Genomic DNA, 20035 nt, shown 5'->3' with positions numbered 1-20035 from the left:
TCGGGGATGTAAGCTAGGATGCTTGACATTTGAGAATTGATAGCATAATATAATCTAGTATGTATGATCAAAATATATAGTGAATGTTTAAATTAAAAAAATTATTATAGTAAAACACACATTGTCTTGAATCCTCCTCAAGATACTCCTCCACCTTGCTTCAAAGACAGTTATCCCATTGTTCTTGCCACTTTCGGATGCTCTGGAAGTCCTCTTTCGACAGTGTCTTTACCAATTGGGCTCAAAAATATGGTGAATGCTGCAGCCAAGTGCCATCCAGTGGAAAGGCAGGCTTGTAACAACCTTATTCTTGGGATCTGGCACTGTGTGACTTCTGGCTCTTTCAAAAGTCAGAATGACCATGAAGGTAAACACTGTGAGTTGATTTAGGACATTAAAGCAGCTATGACAGCACAACCAAAGACACAAAAGTGGACTTCTGGAATTGCTTCAGAGTGGCAAGAACAATGGCATAAGTATATTTGAAGTGAGGGGGAGTATTCTGAGGTGGATTAATGGCAATATGTCTTTTACTATAATAAATTTTCAAACTTTAAAAATATTGTATTTATTGATGAGAAATGGAAAAAATGGAAATAAAGTCTTTGTAAATAGGGAAGGGTGGAGGGCATGAAGGGAGGGCTAGGAATGGGGAAAAAATAAGAACCAAGATGCATTATGTAAAGGTAAAATTCTCAATGAGAAATGTAATTGTGTTGTATACCTACAATGTACCAATAAAAGAATTTAATAAAAAAATATTGTATTTTTGATCACATCATGTATTATAGGTGCCATAAGAGAAAATTTATACACACACATATACAAAATCACTTAGGGGGCCGGGGATTTAGCTCAGTGATTTTGCCGCCTGCTGTGCAAGCTCAAGGATCCGAGTTCATTCCCCGGTACCAAAAAATAATAAAATAAAAACACTTAGGTATTAAGTAAATTGCTCCATAAAGAAAACTCTTAAAGTTGCTTTGTTAAAAAACAGAGAAGTTGCCAGGGATTTAGCTAAGTGGTTTCGCCGCCTTCTGCTCAAGTGCAAGGACAAGAGTTCCATCCCCGGGACCAAAAAACAAACAAACAAACAAAAAAAAACGAGAGAGAGAGAAGTCAACTGATCATTTAAGTAAATACAAATGCATTTTGTACCATTTTTAATATTAAAAAGACTATCTAATTTTAATTGGCCAAATTATACACTCTTAGGTACTTCAAGATGTATTAAGATATGTATATGCTATAGAATGGCTAAAATGAGTTAAATAGCATATGCATCATTTCACCTGCCCATTATTTTGTAGTGGAATCACAAAATCTATTTTCTTATTGTTGTTCAAAAATATATAATACCTCATTGTACTGTTTTTTGAGAAAAATGAAGGCATTTAGTACTATATCCCTGAAACCTGTTCTGTGTGTTAAGACTCCCGCTAAGTCAAGGAACCATTGTAAGTTTGTGTGGACTGCATTTCAAGGACACTGGGAACTGAGCAAACTAGGAGTTATTTGTAGAAACTGTCTTTTTGAATGTATGTCAAACAAGCTGTTCCTTGAAATGCTGGTCACACAACAGAGCAATCTATTGAGTGGCACTGCTATGGAGTCTAATCTATAAAATACTTCTCCCCCTGGGAATTGGCTGTGGAACAGGAGCACTGTGGAGATAAGTAAGTGCTAATGGTCCAGACACTGCTACTGAACACTTAGAGTACTTCTTGACAAATACCGTGTTTCCCCCAAAATAAGACCTAACTGGAAAATAAGCCCTAGCATGATTTTTCAGGATGCTCATAATATAAGCCTTACCTCCAAAATGGACCCCAGTTAAAAGCATCAGCCAGACAGAAACATTTAGCATACTCATTGCAACACGCCACAGAGACATTGAAATTATAAAATAATATTAATATATAATTAAATATAATAAACAATACCATTGTTGTTAATACTTAAAATAAATAATATAAATTATAATTATTACAAATTATAATATAATTTGTAAATCCCCAAGTAGGTACCTTTGGATGAATGATAAACACCTATGTAAACAGATGAACTTGAGATTTATTGCTGAATGTCTAATCAGTGTACAAACACAATGCACAAATAATGTGCACATTTGATAACAAATGGATGTTGTTGTGTCTAATGTGAATCTTTAGAATTTAATACATCTTAATGGATGTACTTAATGTGCTTATGTGAATTAAAGAAACATTTTTTGAATTTTGGTGCCTGCCAATATTTTGTACCTTTTGGGTGGATCATCACTCTTAACTGTCATCATCTTTGCTACCATGCCTATATCCACAAGTATTCACTTAATACTTGATTTAATGGAAACTTTGTGAAGCGTAGCCTGACTTGGGTGAAGAATTCATGGGATAAAATTACTGAGGGCTGTGTTGCCAGTGCACTATGATCAGGCTACATGTTCAAGAAGTGTGCATTTAAGGAGAGCTTTATTGCTGGACATGAGAGATTGGGGCCAATGATTCTCTAGGAAGTGGAATTACAAGACATTCAGTCCAGAATTTAGGGTTTGGAGAGTTATGACGATGTTCCAGAAGAAGATGACATGACTGTATTTGAATAAATGTAGATTTTTGTACATGAGCAAATGAATGAATATAGATTTCTGTACATGACAAAATAACACATCATCCGAAAATAAGCCCTACAGCATCTTCTAAAACAGAAATTAATATAAGACTTGGTCTTAGTTTCTAGGAAATACAGGTACATGTCCAGCGCATCACCACTGTACCTCCTGAAGGTGCTGTTGTTTGTATGAACCCTTGTGGGTTTGCTGAGTAGTGCTGTTGTAGAGTGTGCATCCTATGTGGGCCATCCTCGAATGCTTTTTGATCTCTATGTGCTTCCCAGTTGGTTTCGATTAAACCTATTCTCCCCTGTTTATATACGTAGTAAATCTTTTTTTCCCCTCCATTAAATTTATTGGTACATTTTAGGTATAAAATACATTTACATACATCATTGGGATCTTGTACCATTACATGAGTATCTTGGTTCTTATGATTTTTCCCCTTCCCCTGCCCTCCCTTCACCCCCTCCACTCTTCCCTATTGGCAAAGATTTTATTTCCATTTTTTTCCTTTTCTCATATTTTTTCTTTTCCCTTCTTTCCTTTCCCCTACCCGTCCCACTTCCCCTGCTCCTTTAGACCTTAACTTCCTATTACACAATATCAATTATACATTTTTAAATTAAAATATCAAGACCTAGGGGATATTACCACAGATTTTACAGAATTTAAAAAGATATAGAAAGCATATTTCAAAAATCTGTTTTGAAATAAACTTGACAGCTTCTATGAAGTATCTTGGAAGATAAATTAATGAAACTAACTCTGGAGGAAATATAAAATTTGAATAGCACCTATTAAAGAAAGTATATTCCTAGCTTGAAAACCTACCTATATGACAACAGCAGGCTCATATACATTTTAACTGATAAATTATATCAAACATTTAAAGCAGAGAAAAAAAGGAACACTTCTCTCCTCATTTTAGGAAATCAACATTGTGCTAATCCTAAAACTGGATAAAGATAATAAAAGTAAAAAGTATAGACATAGATAGAAATTTGTTTAACAAAACAATTAGAATTCAGATCTGGAAGTATGTAGAAAGTGGTTTTATTATAGAGATGGCAGTGTTGGTTCAGCATTGGAAGATCCACCCCCAAAAGTCATCATTTTAACAGAGGAAAGGAAAAAGCCATATGATCCTGTCACTAGTTGGAGAAAAAGTATTGGACTAAATTCTACAGCTGCTCATGGTAAAAGCTATCAGGAGACTAGAAGTAGAACCAGAACCTTCTCTACAGATTAAAGACATGTACTCCATACTCCCAGTGAGAATGCCTTATATGAATGGAGAAGATACAATGTTTTCTCAAGGTGGGGAACAAGGGCAGATATGCCTACTCTTCATCTGTCCATTAAACTTTGAAACATAGGCCAAAACCAAAATAGTCTGGCAATAAAATGACACAATTAGGATAGCATTGGCAAGGTAGAAGCAAAATCTTTATATGTAGATGAAGTGATCATTTACAGACAAAATACTAAGAAATCTCTAGGAGCCCCTAGAATTTGTATTCAAATTTAGCAGGATTAGAAAACACAAGATATATATACAAAAATTCAGGTCTATGTATACTTGCTATAAATGAAGAATTGGATATTGAAATTTAAAAGTTATGTAGGAGTACAAAGGGCCTAGAAAAGCAAAAAGAAAAAGAAAAAAAAAAGCAGTGTTGGAAGATGTTTAGTACCTAATTTTAAGACTTCTTCTAAAGCTACAGTAATCAAGGCAGTGTTGGTGTAAGGAAAGACATATAGATCATTTGAATAAAACAGAGGATCTAGAAACAGAACCACACATATATGGTCCACTGAGTTTAGAAAGGTTATTTAACATTAACATTTTATAGAATATAAACTCAATTCAAGAGCCAAGGAAAAGACAGTGTTTTCAGCAAAAGGCACTAGAACACCTGGTATCCGTATATAAAAAATTAACCTCAACCCTTTATTTCCATACATAAAAATAACTTGAAAGGATCTATGAACCTAAATATGAAGGCCTAAAAGTATAAAACTTTTAGAAGAAATTATAAGGGAAAATGTTCATGAATTAAGGGTAGGCAAGACTACCTATGATACAAAAAACATGATGTATAAAAGAAAGAAATTGATAAATGAGATTCCATCAAAATTTAGAATTTTAAATGACATCGTTAAAATGAAAAGTAGTCCTTAAACAGACCATATTTACAATGCATATAACCTATGACCAGAATATATGAAGAACTCTTACAGCTCATTAATAGACAACCCAATTAAAAAGTAGACACAAGAAGCTGATAAATAGCCAGTACAGCACAAGAAAGGTGTGCAACTCTAGAATCAGAAAAATACTAATCAGTACAATAACAAGATTGAATTATACACTCACTAGGGAGATGAAGTTAAAAGTTTTAAAAGCCTTGTCATGGCTTTTTCTTTTTGTTGGATTCTCCCCCTTTGCATTTAATTTGTCACACCTAATGGATTCATTCTGCTGGGTTTCCTGGGGTTGTGATCCTTGTTGTCTTTTCCTAGGATATTGTCTAATATTTTTTGGAGTGCTGGTTTGGTATTCATGAAGTTCCTAAGGTGCTCTTTGTCATGAAAGTATCTTTTTTCTCCATCAATTTTGCAAGATAGTTTTGCAGGGTACATCAATCTGGTTAGAGGCTGTTTTCCTTTAGGGCTTGAAATACATCGCTCCAAGCTCTTCTAGCCTTGAGGGTTTGTGTTGAGAAGTCTGCTGTGATTCTGATGGGCTTTCCTTTGTGTGTGATTTGTTTCTTTTCTCTCACTGCTTGTAGAGTTTTGTTCTTCTGTTGGGTTTCTGGAATCCTAACTATTATATGCCTATGCGTAGATTTTTTTTTTGATTAAGGCTAGCTGGAGTCCTATATGCCTCCCTTATCTGTATGTCAAATTCTTTGCCCCTGCTTGGGAAGTTTTCTGACATCACTTCTGTGAAGAGTTTTTTTTATGTCATCTGCACTCTCTCCTGTTTCTTCATTGACTCCAATCAGTCTTATGTTATTCTTTTTGCATCATCTAGCAGCTGCTGGATTAATTTCTCATGTTCCCTTACAATTTTAAAGCACTTTTTCTTTTCCTGGTCACTAATTGCAATCTTATCTTCTATATCTGAAATTCTATCCTCACATTGGTTCATTCTGTTGTGTAAACTTTCGATGGAGCTTTTAACCTCCTGGAAATCTGTTTGCATCTGTTTTATGGATTCCATTTGTTTCCTATGTTGAGATTCCATCATGTTCCTCAGATCCTCTTATTTTTTTTTATCTGTGTCCTCTCTAGATTTATTAATCATGTTTTGCACTATGGGCACAATCTCTGCTGTTATCTGAGAAATCCTTTTTGATTTTATTTTTTCCAGATCCTCTTTTGTTGCCAGTTCAGGGAGTCCAGGTGGTTGCATATCACAGTGTTCCGTCTCATTTCCCTTTGGGGTTGCTTTAGGTGATCTGGAAGTCTGGTTTTGAGACTTGTTTATGTGTCTTCTCGTTTTGTCAGGTGGGGGTGTTGCCGGCACCTCAGTGGCTCACCTTCTTTGTGCTGGGGGAGGTGGTGGTATGGCGGCCTGGAAGCCTTCTCCTGGGTGCTGGGCCATACCACATTTCCTTTATCCAATCATCCATTGATTGACACTTTGCTATTGTGAATAACGCTGCAATCAAATGCAGAAGTTCAGCGTCTCTTGGACGTAGTGATTTCATTGATAGATAGCCAAGGTGGGACTGCTGGCTTATATGGTAGTTTTACTTTTAACTTTTTGAGAAAGCTCTCTACTGTTATTCATAATGGCTGTACTAATTTACATTCTCACAAGAGTGTGAAACAGTTCTCTTTTCTCCTCATCAAGGCTTGTTACCTTTTGTTTTTTGGATAATTGTCATTCTAACAGGTGTGAGGTAATATCTTGTTCCTTTTGATTTTCATTCCTTTGATAATTAGTGATGATGAACATTTTCTTCACAAACCTACTGGACATTTTTAAGTCTTCTTTGAGATTTCCCTAATTTTAAATTAGATTGTTTTCCTTCTCCTGAGTTGTGTTCTTATATGTTTTGGAAATTAACTCTTTATTAGATATAGTGTTTGCAAGTATTTTCCTCCATTTTGTAGGTTATGTTTTTACTCTGTTGATTAGGTCATTTGATGTAATCACATTTGTATATATTTGCTTTTGTTATATTTGTTTTTGAGTTCATATAAAAAAACACTGTAGGTCAATGTCATAGAGCTTTATCCTGTATGTTTCCTTCAAGTAGTTTCAGGTCTTATGCTTAAGACTTTATTTGAGTTGATTTTTGTTAATGTTAAAGAAAAGTGTTTAATTTCATTATTCTTCATGTGAATATCTAGTTGTCTCAATAGCATTTTGGAAGAAACTTTCCTTTCTCTTTGTGTTTGTAGAAGTTCTGTCAAAAACCAATTGATGGGCTGGGGATTTAGCTCAGTGGTTTCTCTGCCTGCTGTGCAAGCACAAGGACCTGAGTTCAATCCCCAGTACCAAAAAACAAACAATCAAACAAACAAACAAAACCCTAATTGACTATGGATCTGTGAATTCACTTCTGGACTCTTAATTCTGTTCCACTGGTCTGTCTATATGTCTATTTTTGTGCCAGGACCATGCTGGTTTGATCACTACAGCTTTGTAGACTATTTTGGAGTTAGGCAGTGTGATACCTCTGGCTTTGTTCATTTTCTCAAGGTTGTTTTGGCTGTTTGGGATGTTTTTTGGTTCCGCACATACTTTAGGATTGTTTTTTCTTTTTCTTTTTTTTTTTTTTTGGTACTGGTTATCAAACTCAGGACCTCGCAATTACCAAGTAGGCACTGTGCTACTGAGGTACATCCACAGCCCTGTTTTTTCTATTATTGGGAAAATGTCATTGGAATAATTATTTGAATTATCATGAATCTGTAGGTCACTTTGGGTTGTATATACATCATAGCAATATTAAATCTTATAATTCATAGGCACATAATATCTTTCCATTTGTTTGTGTCTTTTCAAGTTCTTTCATCAATGTTTGTTTTTTCAGTGTAAAAATCTTTCAGTTCATTAGTAAATGTTGCTATTATTATCATTATTTTCCTCCATTTCAGTGCAGCCTCATTTATACTAATCTACAAGAGCGCACTTTTGAGGATTTCCTAGGTGTGAATGATTATAGCTATATCTCTTTCCTGATTTTTTTCCTCTTAAATTCTTTTATTGGTACATTTTAGGTATACAATACATTTGCATTTATCACTGGGTGCTTGTACCTGCACATGATGTATCTTGGTTCTTATTTTTTCCTCATTACCTGTGTGCCCTTCACCCCCTCCACCCTTCCCTATTTACATAGACTTCATTTCCATTTTTTTTTCTTTTCTCATACTTTTTCCTTTCCCTTCTTTCCTTTCCCCTTCCCCACCCATTGCCCCTACCCCTTTGGGCGTTTTCTTCCTAGTCCAAATTATCAGTTATTCATTTTAATCATTTTAACCTTTATTTACACTTTCATTTTCTCATACGACAGAAACTATTCAGTATTTACACATGTGTGTCCTATTTATTTCACTTAAGAGTATGGGCTCTATATGCACCCATTTAGCTATAAATGTCTCTAGTTTCTCATTCTTTATGGCTGAGAAATACTCCATTTTATAATAAAAACCCCCACAACTTCTTTATCCAGTTTCCAGTTGATGGGCACTTGGGCTGTTTCCAAGCTTTAGCTATTACAAGCTGTGCCACTATAAACATGGGTGCACATATATCACTGTGGTATGATTCTTTTAATTCTCTGGGGAAGATATCTAGCAGGGGAATAGCTGGGTCAAATGGGACCTCTAGTCCTAGTTCTTTGAGGTATCGCCATACTGATTTCCACAGTGGTTTTACCAGCCTGCACTCCCACCAACGATGGAGAAGGGTTCCATTCTCCCCACAGCCCTGCCAGCATTTGTTATTGGTTGATTTCTTGATAGCAGCCATGCTTTCTGGGGTTAGGTGGAATCTCAGTGTTGTTTTCATCTGCATCTCTCGAATGACCAGTGATGTGAAACATTTTTTCATATGTTTATTTGCTGCTTTTGCTTCTTTGTCTGAGAAATGTCTGTTCATTTCAGATGCCCATTTTTGAATTGGGTCTTTAAATTTGAGGGGTCTGATTTTTTTCAGTTCTTTGTATATTCTAGATAGTAGTCCTTTGTCTGAGACACAGCTGCTAAAAACTTTTTCCCACATTGTAGGTTGTCTCTTAGTTCTGTTGGTGGTTTCTTTTGCAGTGCAGAAGCTTTTTAATAAGATGAGATTCCAGTTGTTGATTCTTTGTGCTAGTTCCCATGCTACTGAGGTTTTGTTCAAAAAGTCTTTTCCTATGCCAATGTCTTCGAGAGTTCTACCTAACTTATCTTCCAGCAAGTTTAGTGTTTCTGTTTTAATATTTAGATCTTTAATCCACTTCGATCTTAGTTTAGTGCATGGTGATAGGTAAGGGTCTAGTTTTAATCTTTGGCAGGTTGAAATCCAGCTTTTCCAACACCATTTATTAAATAGGCTATCTTTCCTCCAATGATGGTGGTTGGCTCCTTTGTCAAAGATGAGGTGGCTGAGTATGTCTGGAGTTGTTTCTGCATCTTCTAATCTATCCCACTGATCCTCAGGTCTGTTCTTTTGCCAGTACTGTGTTGATTTTATCACAGTAGCTTTGTAGTATAGTTTCAAGTTGGGGATTGTGATACCCCCTACCATGTCTCTGTTGTTTAGAATTGCTTTTGCTATTCTAGGTCTCTTCTGGTTCCAAATGAATTTTTGGATTGTTTTCTCTAGTTCTGTGAAGTATATTGTTGGTATTTCAATTAGTATTGCATTAAATCTATATAGTAGTTTTGGAAGTATGGCCATTTTCACTATATTGGCTCTTCCTATCCAGGAGCAAGGGATGTCTTTCCATTTTCTTATATCCTCTTCGATCTCTTTTCTCAGAGTGCTGTAGTTTTCAATGTAGAGGTCTTTTGCTTCCTTTGTTAGATTGAGTCCTAGATATTTCATTTTTTTGGATGCTATTGTAAAAGGAATTGTTTCCCTAATTTCTCTCTCAGTGAGTCTGTTATTTGTGTAAAAGAAGACAATTGAGTTTTGACTGTTGACCTTGTATCCAGCTACTCTACTGAATCTGTCAATTAAATGTAGAAGTCTTTTGGTGGAGTTTTTTGGGTCTTCTATGTAAAGTATCATATCGTCAGCAAATAATGATAGTTTAACTTCTTCCTTTCCTCTCTTTATTACTTTTATTTCTTTCTCTTTTCTAATTGCTGTGGCTAATGTTTCCAGAACTATATTGAACAGGAGTGGTGATAGTGGGCATCCTTGTCTTGTTCCTGATTTTAGCATGAAAATTTTCAGTTTTTGACCATTTAGTATGATGTTGGCTGTTGGTTTTTCATAGATAGCCTTAATCAGGTTGAGATAAAAACTTTCTATTCCAATTTTCTGTAGGGTTTTTATCATGAATCGGTGTTGGATTTTATCGAATGCCTTTTCTGCATCTATTGAGATGATCATATGGCTTTTGTCCTTGACTCTGTTAATATAGTGTATTACATTTATTGATTTATGAATGTTGAACCATCCCTGCATCCCTGGGATAAATCCAACTTGGTCAGGGTGTATGATCTTCTTGATGACCCTCTGTATTCTGTTTGCCAGTATCTTGTTGAGGATTTTTGCATCTATGTTCAGATTGGCCTGTAGTTCTCTTTTTGGTTTGGGTCTTTCCCTGGTTTTGGAAATAAAGTAACACTTGCTTCCAGGAATGAATTTGGAAGCCTTGCTTCCCTTTCAATTTCCTTGATGAATTTAAAGAGTATTACAATAGTTCTTTTTTAAATGTCTTATAGAATTCAGCAGGGAAGCCACCAGGACCTGGGCTTTTCTTTGTTGGTAAATTTTTATTGCATTTTCAATTTCACTCATTGTAATTGGGGTGTTTAGAATTTCTATATCTTCTTTATTTAACTTAGGGAATTTGTATGTATCTAGGAATCTGTCCATTTCTTTTGAGTTTTCCATTTTACTAGAGTACAGGTTCTCCGAGTAGGTATTGATGATCCTCTGGATTTCTGCTGGGTCTGTTGTGACTTCACCTTTTTCATTCTTTTTTTTTTTTTTTTTTTTTTTTTTTTTTACCAGAGATTGAACTCAGGACCTTGTACTTTCGAGGCAAGTGCCGGAACCACTGAGCTAAATCTCCAGCCAATCTTTTTCATTCTTAATTGCATGGATTTGAGCCTTTTCTTTCCTTTTTTTGGATAAGGTTGGCTAAAGGTTTATTGATTTTATTTATTCTTTAAAAAAACCAACTCTTTGATTCATTGATTTTTTTGTATTGTTCTCTTAGTCTCTGTTGCATTGATTTCTGCTCTGATCTTTATAATTTCCTCTCTTGTACGAAATTTGGATTTGTTATGCTCTTCTTTTTCTAGGAGCTTAAGGTTCTGTATTATGTTCTTTATTTGAGTTCTCTCTGTTTTCCTAATATGAGCGTTCAGTGCTATGAATTTCCTACATAGAACTGCTTTCATTGTGTCCCACAGATTCTTGTATGTTGTAGTGGCATTATCATTTACTTGTAGAAACTGTCTAATTTCTTCTTTAATTTCCTCTGTGACCCATTGGTTGTTCAGGAGGGTGTTATTCAGTTTCCATGTGCTTCAGGGTTTTTTGCAGTTTCTTATGTTATTAATCTCCAATTTTATTGCACTATGGTCTGATAATATCCAGGGGGTAACTTCAATTTTTTTACATTTACTTAGCCATTTCCTATGAGCTAGCATGTGGTGTATTTTGGAGAATGACCCATGTGCAGCTGAAAAGAATGTGTATTCTGATTTTGTGGTGGAACCCTCTGTAAATATCTATTAAGTCCATTTGTTCAGTAGCTTGGTTCAGTTCTAGAATTTCCTTGTTAATTTTTTGTCTAGATGATCTGTCTATTTGTGATAGTGGGGTATTGAGGTCCCCCAGTACAATTGTGTTAGTGCTCATTTGATTTTTCATGTCCATTAATATTTGTTTTGTATAGTTGGGGGCTCTTTTATTTGGTGCATATATATTTATGATTGTCATCTCTTCCTCTTGGATTGTTCCCTTCACAAGGATGTAGTGACCATCTTTCTCTCACTTAATTAGTTTTGGTTTGAAATCTACTTTGTCTGCAAATAAGATTGCTACTCATGCTTTCTTCTGGGTTCCTGTGGCATGGAGAACTTTTTTCCATCCTTTTACTTTCAGTTTATGAATTTCTTTTTTGAGTTAGGTGTGTTTCTTGTATAAAGCATATTGTTGGATTTTGCTTCTTAATCCATTCTGCCAGTCTATTTCTTTTGATTGGTGAATTGAGGCCACTAACATTGATGGTTATAAATGATAGATATTGACTCATCCTTGTCATGATGTTTTACTTTTGTTGGCTCTTTCATTTCTTATTTTTCCCCCTTTCCCTTTAGTTTCTTAACTTGCCTGGTGGCTTCCCTCTGTTGGGCCTCATGGAATTATGACCTTCATTGTTTTTTTCTAGGATATTGTTTAGAATTGCTTGGAGTGCTGGTTTGCTGTTCATGAAATTTCTCAGGTATTCTTTGTCCCCATTGATTTTGAAAGATGATTTTGCAGGATACAACAGTATAGGTTGGAAGTTATTTTCTTTTAGGGCTTGAAATACTTCACTCCAGACTCTCCTTGACTTGACGGTTTGTGTTGAGAAGTCTGTTGTGATTCTGATGGGCTTTCCTTTGTAGGTGATTTGTTTCTTTTCTCTAACTGCTTGTAGGATTTTGTTCTTCTGTTGGGTTTCTGGGATCTTGACTATTATATGTCTAGGTGTAGATTTTTTTGATCATGGCTAGTTGGAATTCTATATGCCTCACTTATCTGTATGTTCAATTCTCCACCTCTGTATAGGAAGTTTTCCACTATTACTTCTGTGAACAGGTTTTTTATGTCAATTGTGCTTTCTCCTGTTTTTTGTGGACTCCTATCAGTCTTATGTTATTCTTTTTTGCATCATCTAGCAGCTGCTGGATTGATTTCTTGTGGTCCCTTACTATTTTTAAGAAATCTCTGTTTTCATGGTCCTTAACCACAATCCTGTCTTCTATAACTGATATTCTGTCTTCAGATTCCCTTAATCTGCTGTGCATACTTTCAATGGAGTTTTTAATCTCCTGAATATCTGTTTGAACCTGTTTCATGGATTCCATTTCTGTCTTATGTTGGGTGATCATGGTTTCCATTTCTTTCTTATGCTGGCCATTCATGGCTTCCAGCATGTTTCTGAGCTCATCTATTTTTTTTTTATCTGTTTCTGTTCTAAAGCCTCTAATCATGTCTTTCACTCTGCTCACCATCTCTTTAGTTATCTGGGAGATTATTTCTGCTTTGAATTTTTCTAGAGCCTCATTTGTCTGTTTTGTTACTTCCTGTGCTATCAGTTCAGGGTGTCCAGGTGGTTGATTATCAGACTTTTCCATCTCATTTCCCCCAGAATTTACCCTTGGTGGGGTGAAAGTCTGAGTTTGTGCCTTGCTTAAATGTCTTCTCATTTTTGTTTTTGGTACTGTCCTTGGTTTAATTCCTGGGTTGATACTTCAAAATTGCTTATTGTAAGTATCTTTATTGCTTGTAATTAGAACCCTTATGGAATGATTGCTTCTTCGAGATGTCTTCCAGATATAGCTGGTGTTTAGGTTTTGAGTCTCTAATGACTCTGAGCCTATCTCATTTTCATTATACCAGGAAGGACCACTGACTAGATCAATCACAGCACCTTAGCCCAAGTGATAAAATCAGCAACACCATAGCATTAAATACATCTTAGAAAATGACAACTTGTAGTAGTTATTAATCTATCACCTTTAACTGTGTGAATTAAATCAAAGTTGAGGACCAACCCAACATGTTTATGATGAATAAACTCTTCAATATAGCAACTTTACCCTTCAGGATGGGGAGTTAGAAGGAGTTGTGAAGGGAAGCATAGATAGGTAGAAGGATAGGGGAAGCTTAGCAGTGAGGCTGGAGGACACAAGTGAGAGAAGGAAAAAGAGAATAAAAGAAAAATCAATAAGAAATCTGAATTAGGACCAGAACTGGAACAAAAAGGGAGATGAAGAACAATGTGGGACAGCAAGAATGAGTCTGAGAGAGAGAAAAAGGAAAGAGAAAAGAAAGAAAAAAAGAAAAATTTTCAGAGTAGGAAACGAATTAAAAATAAGAGCAAAAAACCCCCCAATAATAATAAATTTGGAAATAAATAAAAATGAAAATGAATGGCCTCCTTCAGGGTATGTCTCTGCTGTCACTATAGACAATGTGGGCAGCAGTGTGCAGATATAAGTCAATGAGTCTCAGCAAGCCAGTCACAGACCCGTGAGATTCATGCAGATTTCTGGCTGCAAGTCCCAAGTTGAGCTCCCTGTCCTCCTGTAGGGTTGAACTCTGCAAGGCTGTACTGCAGGTTCCTGCTCCCCTTCCCCTGAGGATAGTCCAGCTTCTTATGGGAGGTGATGATCCCTCCAACTTACCCTGTATGGTGGTCTGGTGGCCTGGTGTCCCCTGTGTCTTTGTAGTGTGGAACCAGGTAGTGGTACAGCCAAGAGGCCGGGGTGGGGGTGGGGGTGTCCTGCAGGCCCCTGTGCAGCTAAGTGGATTGCCACCATGGTCATGGCCAGTGGTGAGGGATCCTCACCTTCTGGCTGGTCCCCGCTGGTGTGCTTGGTGCAGGCTGCATCTTCCTGTTGTTTTGTATCTTGTTTCTTATTTTATGTCATTGGCATCAGTTTGCGGGACAAGTCAAGCAATTAAAAATATGTCAGTGAGCCAGTTAGAACACAGAATAGGAGAATTTAACTCATGCTTAGATAAAGATTATGAAATATTTAGGCAGAAAGGTGACAGACCCCATGTATTTGTGGCTGAAGCTTCTAAAACAATATATGAAATCTTCAGTGACCTCGAAATTACTAAATTTGAGCTTCATTTCTCTAGCTTTATCTTAGCTTTCTTATATTAAACTTTTGATTTTTCAATGTTGAAATACACAAAATCTGAGAGATCATTACAAATAACCCCATATACCCTTCATCCAGATTTATAAATTGTTATTGTATTAATTCACCACACACACATACATGACATAGTGTTTTTTTCCGAACCATTTGAGAGTAAGTTGCAGATATTTTCCCCTTTTCTTCTTAAGTGACACCTAAAGATAAGCAGATTCCCCTACACAGCCATGGTGCAATTTTTAAAATCAAGAAATTTAACATAGATATAACATAGTTATCCAATGGGTATTATTCAAAATTTGCAAATAATGTCCTTTATAGCATTTTTTTTCTGGCCCAGGATCAAATCTAGTATCATATACTACCTTTAGCTTTTATATTTCTTTAGTGTCCTGTAATTTTGGACAGTTCCTTAGTTTTTGGTTGTTTCTCATGACATTGACATTTTTTAATTGTGTGGGCCAGCTATTTTGAAGGTGTCTCAAATTGTGCTTGTATGTTGCTTCTCCATGACTATTTTCAATCCATACTTGATGGTGCAGGGATATCTGATGTTTAATCCTGATTGACAATTTGACTAGCTTGGGAGCCACCTAGGGTATTGGTAAAGTTTACTTCTGGGTGTATCTGCATAGTGTCACCTTGGTTCCCACATCTGGTCTCTGGCCCCTTCCTCTTTGGCATTCTTCCCCTGTGCATTGTTTCCCAGCTGTCACAAAGTAAGCACTTTTACTTCAATATGTCCTTTTACCATGATGTTTCTGCCTTGGAGCCAGGCAACCATGGACTGAAACCTCTGAAACCACAAACCAAAATAAACCCCTACTCCTTTAAGTTGTGAGTATTGAGTATTTTGTCCTAATAAGAGGAAAACTTACCAATACAGTGTGCCATAAGAAATGCTTTATCCTTCTCACTCCATCACATTAGGAGGAACATGATATCAGTTTAATTACTGGATCATGTTACCTTCATATACTTGGTTACTGAATTATCACTTCAAGCTAGTGTCTGTGTTCTTTAGGTATGTACCATCCCATTATATTTTTGTTTTAGCATTTTATTATTTCCTGGTTCAATAAGATATTCTAGGATTATATACTTACCCGGTCCCAGTCCAATAATCAATCATTTTGCCTGGGTTTCTTTTTAGCGGGGAATGGTTTTAGAACCCAAAATCTGTGTTCATCATTATGAGGATGCTCAGTTTCTTGGGCTCCTTTGTAATTTCATTGTGATACCTTCAGCTCCAATTCTACAATCCAAAACCATGTGTTCTTCTTTTCCTTTCTTCCAGGTCTGTTTCACCCTGATTACCTGGCTTCTAAAAACATTGACACATTTATTTATTTTCTCCATCTTTAGCTTGGGTTTTGAAACCTTCCCTATTTAAAAACTCACTTCATCTCTACTATATCACTCTTTACTGGTTCTCCCCAAACTGAAACCTGTTTCTTTTCATTGACTCCTTTTCAATATGGCCTTTAAATACTGGAATGTCATCTTAATAAGTCTTTGGCTCCCTTCCCTCTCCTATGTATGTTGTGTAATATGTGGGTCCCTTAATCACCGTTAAGCAGGCAATTCATAAATTAACTCTAGTCCTGATCTCTCCTCTAAACTGTAGGCTCATTGATAATTTGGCACCTCAATTTAGTTGTTAAATTTGATATGCCTTTGATTCCCTATTCTTTTCCATTCTCCTTCCATGTTTCAGGAAAAAGCACCACTATCCACCCAGTTTTTGAAATAAAACCAGGTATTTCTCCTTTTTATTTGCTCACTCACTACTTTCACACCCCTTCAAATACCATGAATCCTTCCTCCAGAATGTGTTTCAAATTCTCCACTTCTTCCCATCTCCACTGCTTCCCCCCTAGCCTAAGTCACTAGCCTCCTTGCCTGGATTCACACAATAGTTTCCTATATGACTAGTGGCTTCAAAATCCAAATCACTAATCTGGTGTGGTGGGGCACACCTATAATCCCAGCACTTCAGGAGGCTGAGGTAAGAGAACTGGTAAGTTCAAACCCAGCCTGGGCAACTTAGCAATTTAGTAAAACCTTGTCTCAAAATTTAAAAAATCATAAAAAGGCCTGGGGATATAATTCAGTATGTAGGCCCTGAGGTCAATCCATAGTACTGGAAAAAAAAAAATCCAGATCACTGAGACTTAATGAAACATACCACAATCTGGCTCTTTCTCCAAACCTACCCCATACAAGTCTTGTTTGTTTGTTTGTTTTCTTGCTACACTGTAATAATGTTCTCTGTCTTTGAGCCAGGGCTTTTATGCCTTCTGCTAACACCCATGAAACAGTAATAAACTAACTTACTGGCTTACTTGTAAGTAAAAACCCCAGACCCTGACTCTTAACACTTTTAAGAAATCTATTGTCTTTACATTATAAATATCAAAGGAATAAAATAAACTTTTTGAGCTTTCTCTGGAGATATTACAATTTGTATCATAGGGTTATTGTAAGAATGAAATAAGAAAATATATGGCAGATCTGTGACAGAAAACATCTAGAAACATCCAATAACTGCCCTCCTCTTCCAGGAGCACATCCCTCACATACACAAGGAACCAATGAGGAACAGTATGTGTCCCTGACAGCAATCCAAGATGGGAGATAAGATAGTCTAATACACCAATTTCTTTTCTTTTTCTTTTTTCTTTTTTTGGTACTGGGGACTGGACTCGGGACCTTGCACTGGCGAGCCAGGCACCAGAACAACTGAGCTAAATCCCCAGCCCCAAATATACCGATTTCTGACATCTATATGGCACCACGTGATGCATATCAATGTAGTTACATTTAATCCCTACAACAGAAACTGAGGATGTCCTTGCAGAAACAACAGTAACAGATTCCACAGGGCTGGAAGAAGGCCACAGGACAGGAGGAGCTCAGGGATGTGGGCTGAAGAAGCGAAGAGTGTGCTGTTGTTCACAGCGTGACCATGTCCTGGAGGCATTCTTCTTCTGGACCAGCCAGGGGAGCTCCAGTGACTGGGCCCCCAAGGAATGTCAATGCCATGGCAGAGTGCCTAGAAACCGCATGAAGGACAGATGGTTTTTATTTGTATACAGGTGTTTTTAATGAAAAATTAATAAAGTCCTTAATATATAGATTACCCTGTTGTGGAAGAATACATCTGTACTTGGTCCCTTTGGCACCTTCTGTTTTGTATGTAGGCAACAGGGACTTATCTGGTGACAATATCACTTGAGGTTCTTGCTAAGGTTAGAGAAGCCAATACCAACACAGGTCATCAGGACTTTATCCCCACCCTTGAGTTCTTTACTACATGGTTTGGCTTCAATTTTAAACATAATCTGGAAGAAGCTCTTCAAATGCTGTAAAAACTCTGTCCTAAGGCCAGGGATTTAGCTCAGTGGTTTCGCTGCCTGCTGTGCAAGCTCGAGGACCCGAGTTCGATCCCAGGTACCAAAAACAAAACAAAACAAAACAAAAACAAAAACTGTTGTAAAAGGATAGATTGGTCCTAGCAGGATTTTGGAAACATCCTGCCGTCCAAGGGTCATGAGCAGCAGAGCCAGACCTTGGTTGGTTGAGTCTACCCATCCACCTCTGTGGATCTCCTCTAGTAGCAGTCTGGCACAGTTCCTGCCGAGGTCCTCTGGAAGTGCAGCTGCTCTCTGGCCCTGAGGGTTGGAGGCCAGTTCAGCACTGAAGAAGGTGCCATCAGTGGTCTCAGCAACCAGTGACAACCCAAAGCCTGGAGACTTCCCAGAGTTGACTCCCTTCATGTGGTCTGTGTAAATATAGATATCAGGTATGAACTTGTTGAGGATGCTCCTTGCAGAATCCACAATCCGGTGTGTCATCTGAGGTGACACACGTACAAAGTACACCATCCCTCTGATACGTTTGATTTTCCTGGCTCTGTAACCTGAATGGGCTTCAGAACCTTCCCGACAGGACACAAGAAAGACACTTCACCTCCTCCCGGAGGCATTCCTCATCACACAATCTTTAGCTCAAAGGATTCACCATCAATCCCAAACTGTTTCAATAGAGGGAGTGCTGTTGCCTTAAGAACATCAACCGAAGGGTCAACTTGGTCATTTGTCACTCCTTGGAGAACTGTTTTTAACGGGTGCTTCATAAATGGAGCCAGGCAAAGGAGACCCTCCAGGTAATAGCCAATGCCACAGGACACTACAGTCATTTTCCTCTGATCCACCGAACAGGAGGCCAGGCTTATAATATAAGGTCGTTCCTGTTTGATTTATTTCAATTCGAGAACCGTTAGTTATTTTGTCAAGTAGCCTTATGTAGCTGGCTTCAAAATCTCTCAGGCCGGGGTTCTCGTCTCTGGCCCGAATCTTTTGGATTTTGACGGGGCACCCGCTCAGGATGGACAGGACCAGAAGCGGGCGCAAGAAGTTGCACCCTGCGTAGCTGAGGGAGTGCACCTGGGTTGCCATGTGCGCGACCGCGCCGCACAGGCACGGGTGCCCCGCGGAGACTTCCGTGGCGACAGCAGCAGGGGCGGCCCTGGTGGGTCCCTTAGCCCCGGAGCCCCCCGCGCGTCCGCGTTACCTGTCTTGTTCTTATGCTAGCTAGCTAGCTTTGATGTCTTTAAAAACTTACTATTCCCCTCTTACCCTTCATACTGGACCTTTGTACTTGGCTCTTCCCCTGCTCGCAATCTTTCTCCCACACCTCTTGTTGTATAAATGACCCACTCTCATTTTCCAAGCTTCAGTGACTCTTCCATGACTCCCTTATCTGAAGGTGCTTCAACACATCATTCCATTTTATTCACAGCTCTTAGCTCACTCTGAAATCATCGTGCTTCTCTGTACGTTTACTATTTGCTACCTTCACTCAAAAGTAAATTCCTTAAAGACAGGAACAAGATCCCTCTTGTCTTGTTTGTCCTTATGTCCTCAATGCCTGCTGCCCCCACTGCATGACCCATCACAAGCACTCAAAAAAATGTGTGGAATAAATGAATCAGGATCACATTATGATCTCAACCAGTCTATACTGGATGTGGCCCTATCATGGATATGGAAGTTAATTAGCATCTGACACCATCAGATATCTAAACCATCTACATAGTTTTCCATATTCTGACTAAGATTTATGATCATAGTTTGTTTTCCATGTAGCTTGAACAGGAAATAAATGCATTGTTAGGGTTGTAGATATTGATGTCTCTGGTGTTTTTACTTTACATCTAAGGTTGGTAAGTTGGCATTCTTATTTTATCATTAAACTTGTTTTCTTAGTTATGCAAGAAACATTAATGGGACAAATCATGAAGAGATTTGGAGGTCATTTTAAAGACTTTATAATAGAAAGCCGCCACACTAC

The 20035-nt window shown here is 37.5% G+C and overlaps 1 protein-coding gene across 1 annotated transcript; it reads right to left on the bottom strand.

Annotated features, from left to right (window-relative positions):
- Positions 1-17888: 17888 nt before the first annotated feature.
- On the bottom strand, positions 17889-18552 carry LOC101715361 (RNA 3'-terminal phosphate cyclase-like protein). The gene is made up of 2 exons (XM_087205948.1): positions 18160-18552; positions 17889-18045 (listed from the first exon to the last, which is right to left on the bottom strand). Exons 1-2 carry the CDS (start codon positions 18535-18537, stop codon positions 17911-17913), a joined length of 513 nt encoding a protein of 170 aa, XP_087062074.1. The 5' UTR covers positions 18538-18552; the 3' UTR covers positions 17889-17910.
- Positions 18553-20035: the final 1483 nt, after the last annotated feature.

This window comes from Heterocephalus glaber, unplaced genomic scaffold (genome assembly GCF_053883595.1).
Source record: "Heterocephalus glaber isolate CG9 unplaced genomic scaffold, H.glaber_assembly_v1.0 deba00000621, whole genome shotgun sequence".
Classification (NCBI taxonomy): Eukaryota; Metazoa; Chordata; class Mammalia; order Rodentia; family Bathyergidae; genus Heterocephalus; species Heterocephalus glaber.
This window is presented reverse-complemented; position numbering and strand designations above follow the sequence as displayed.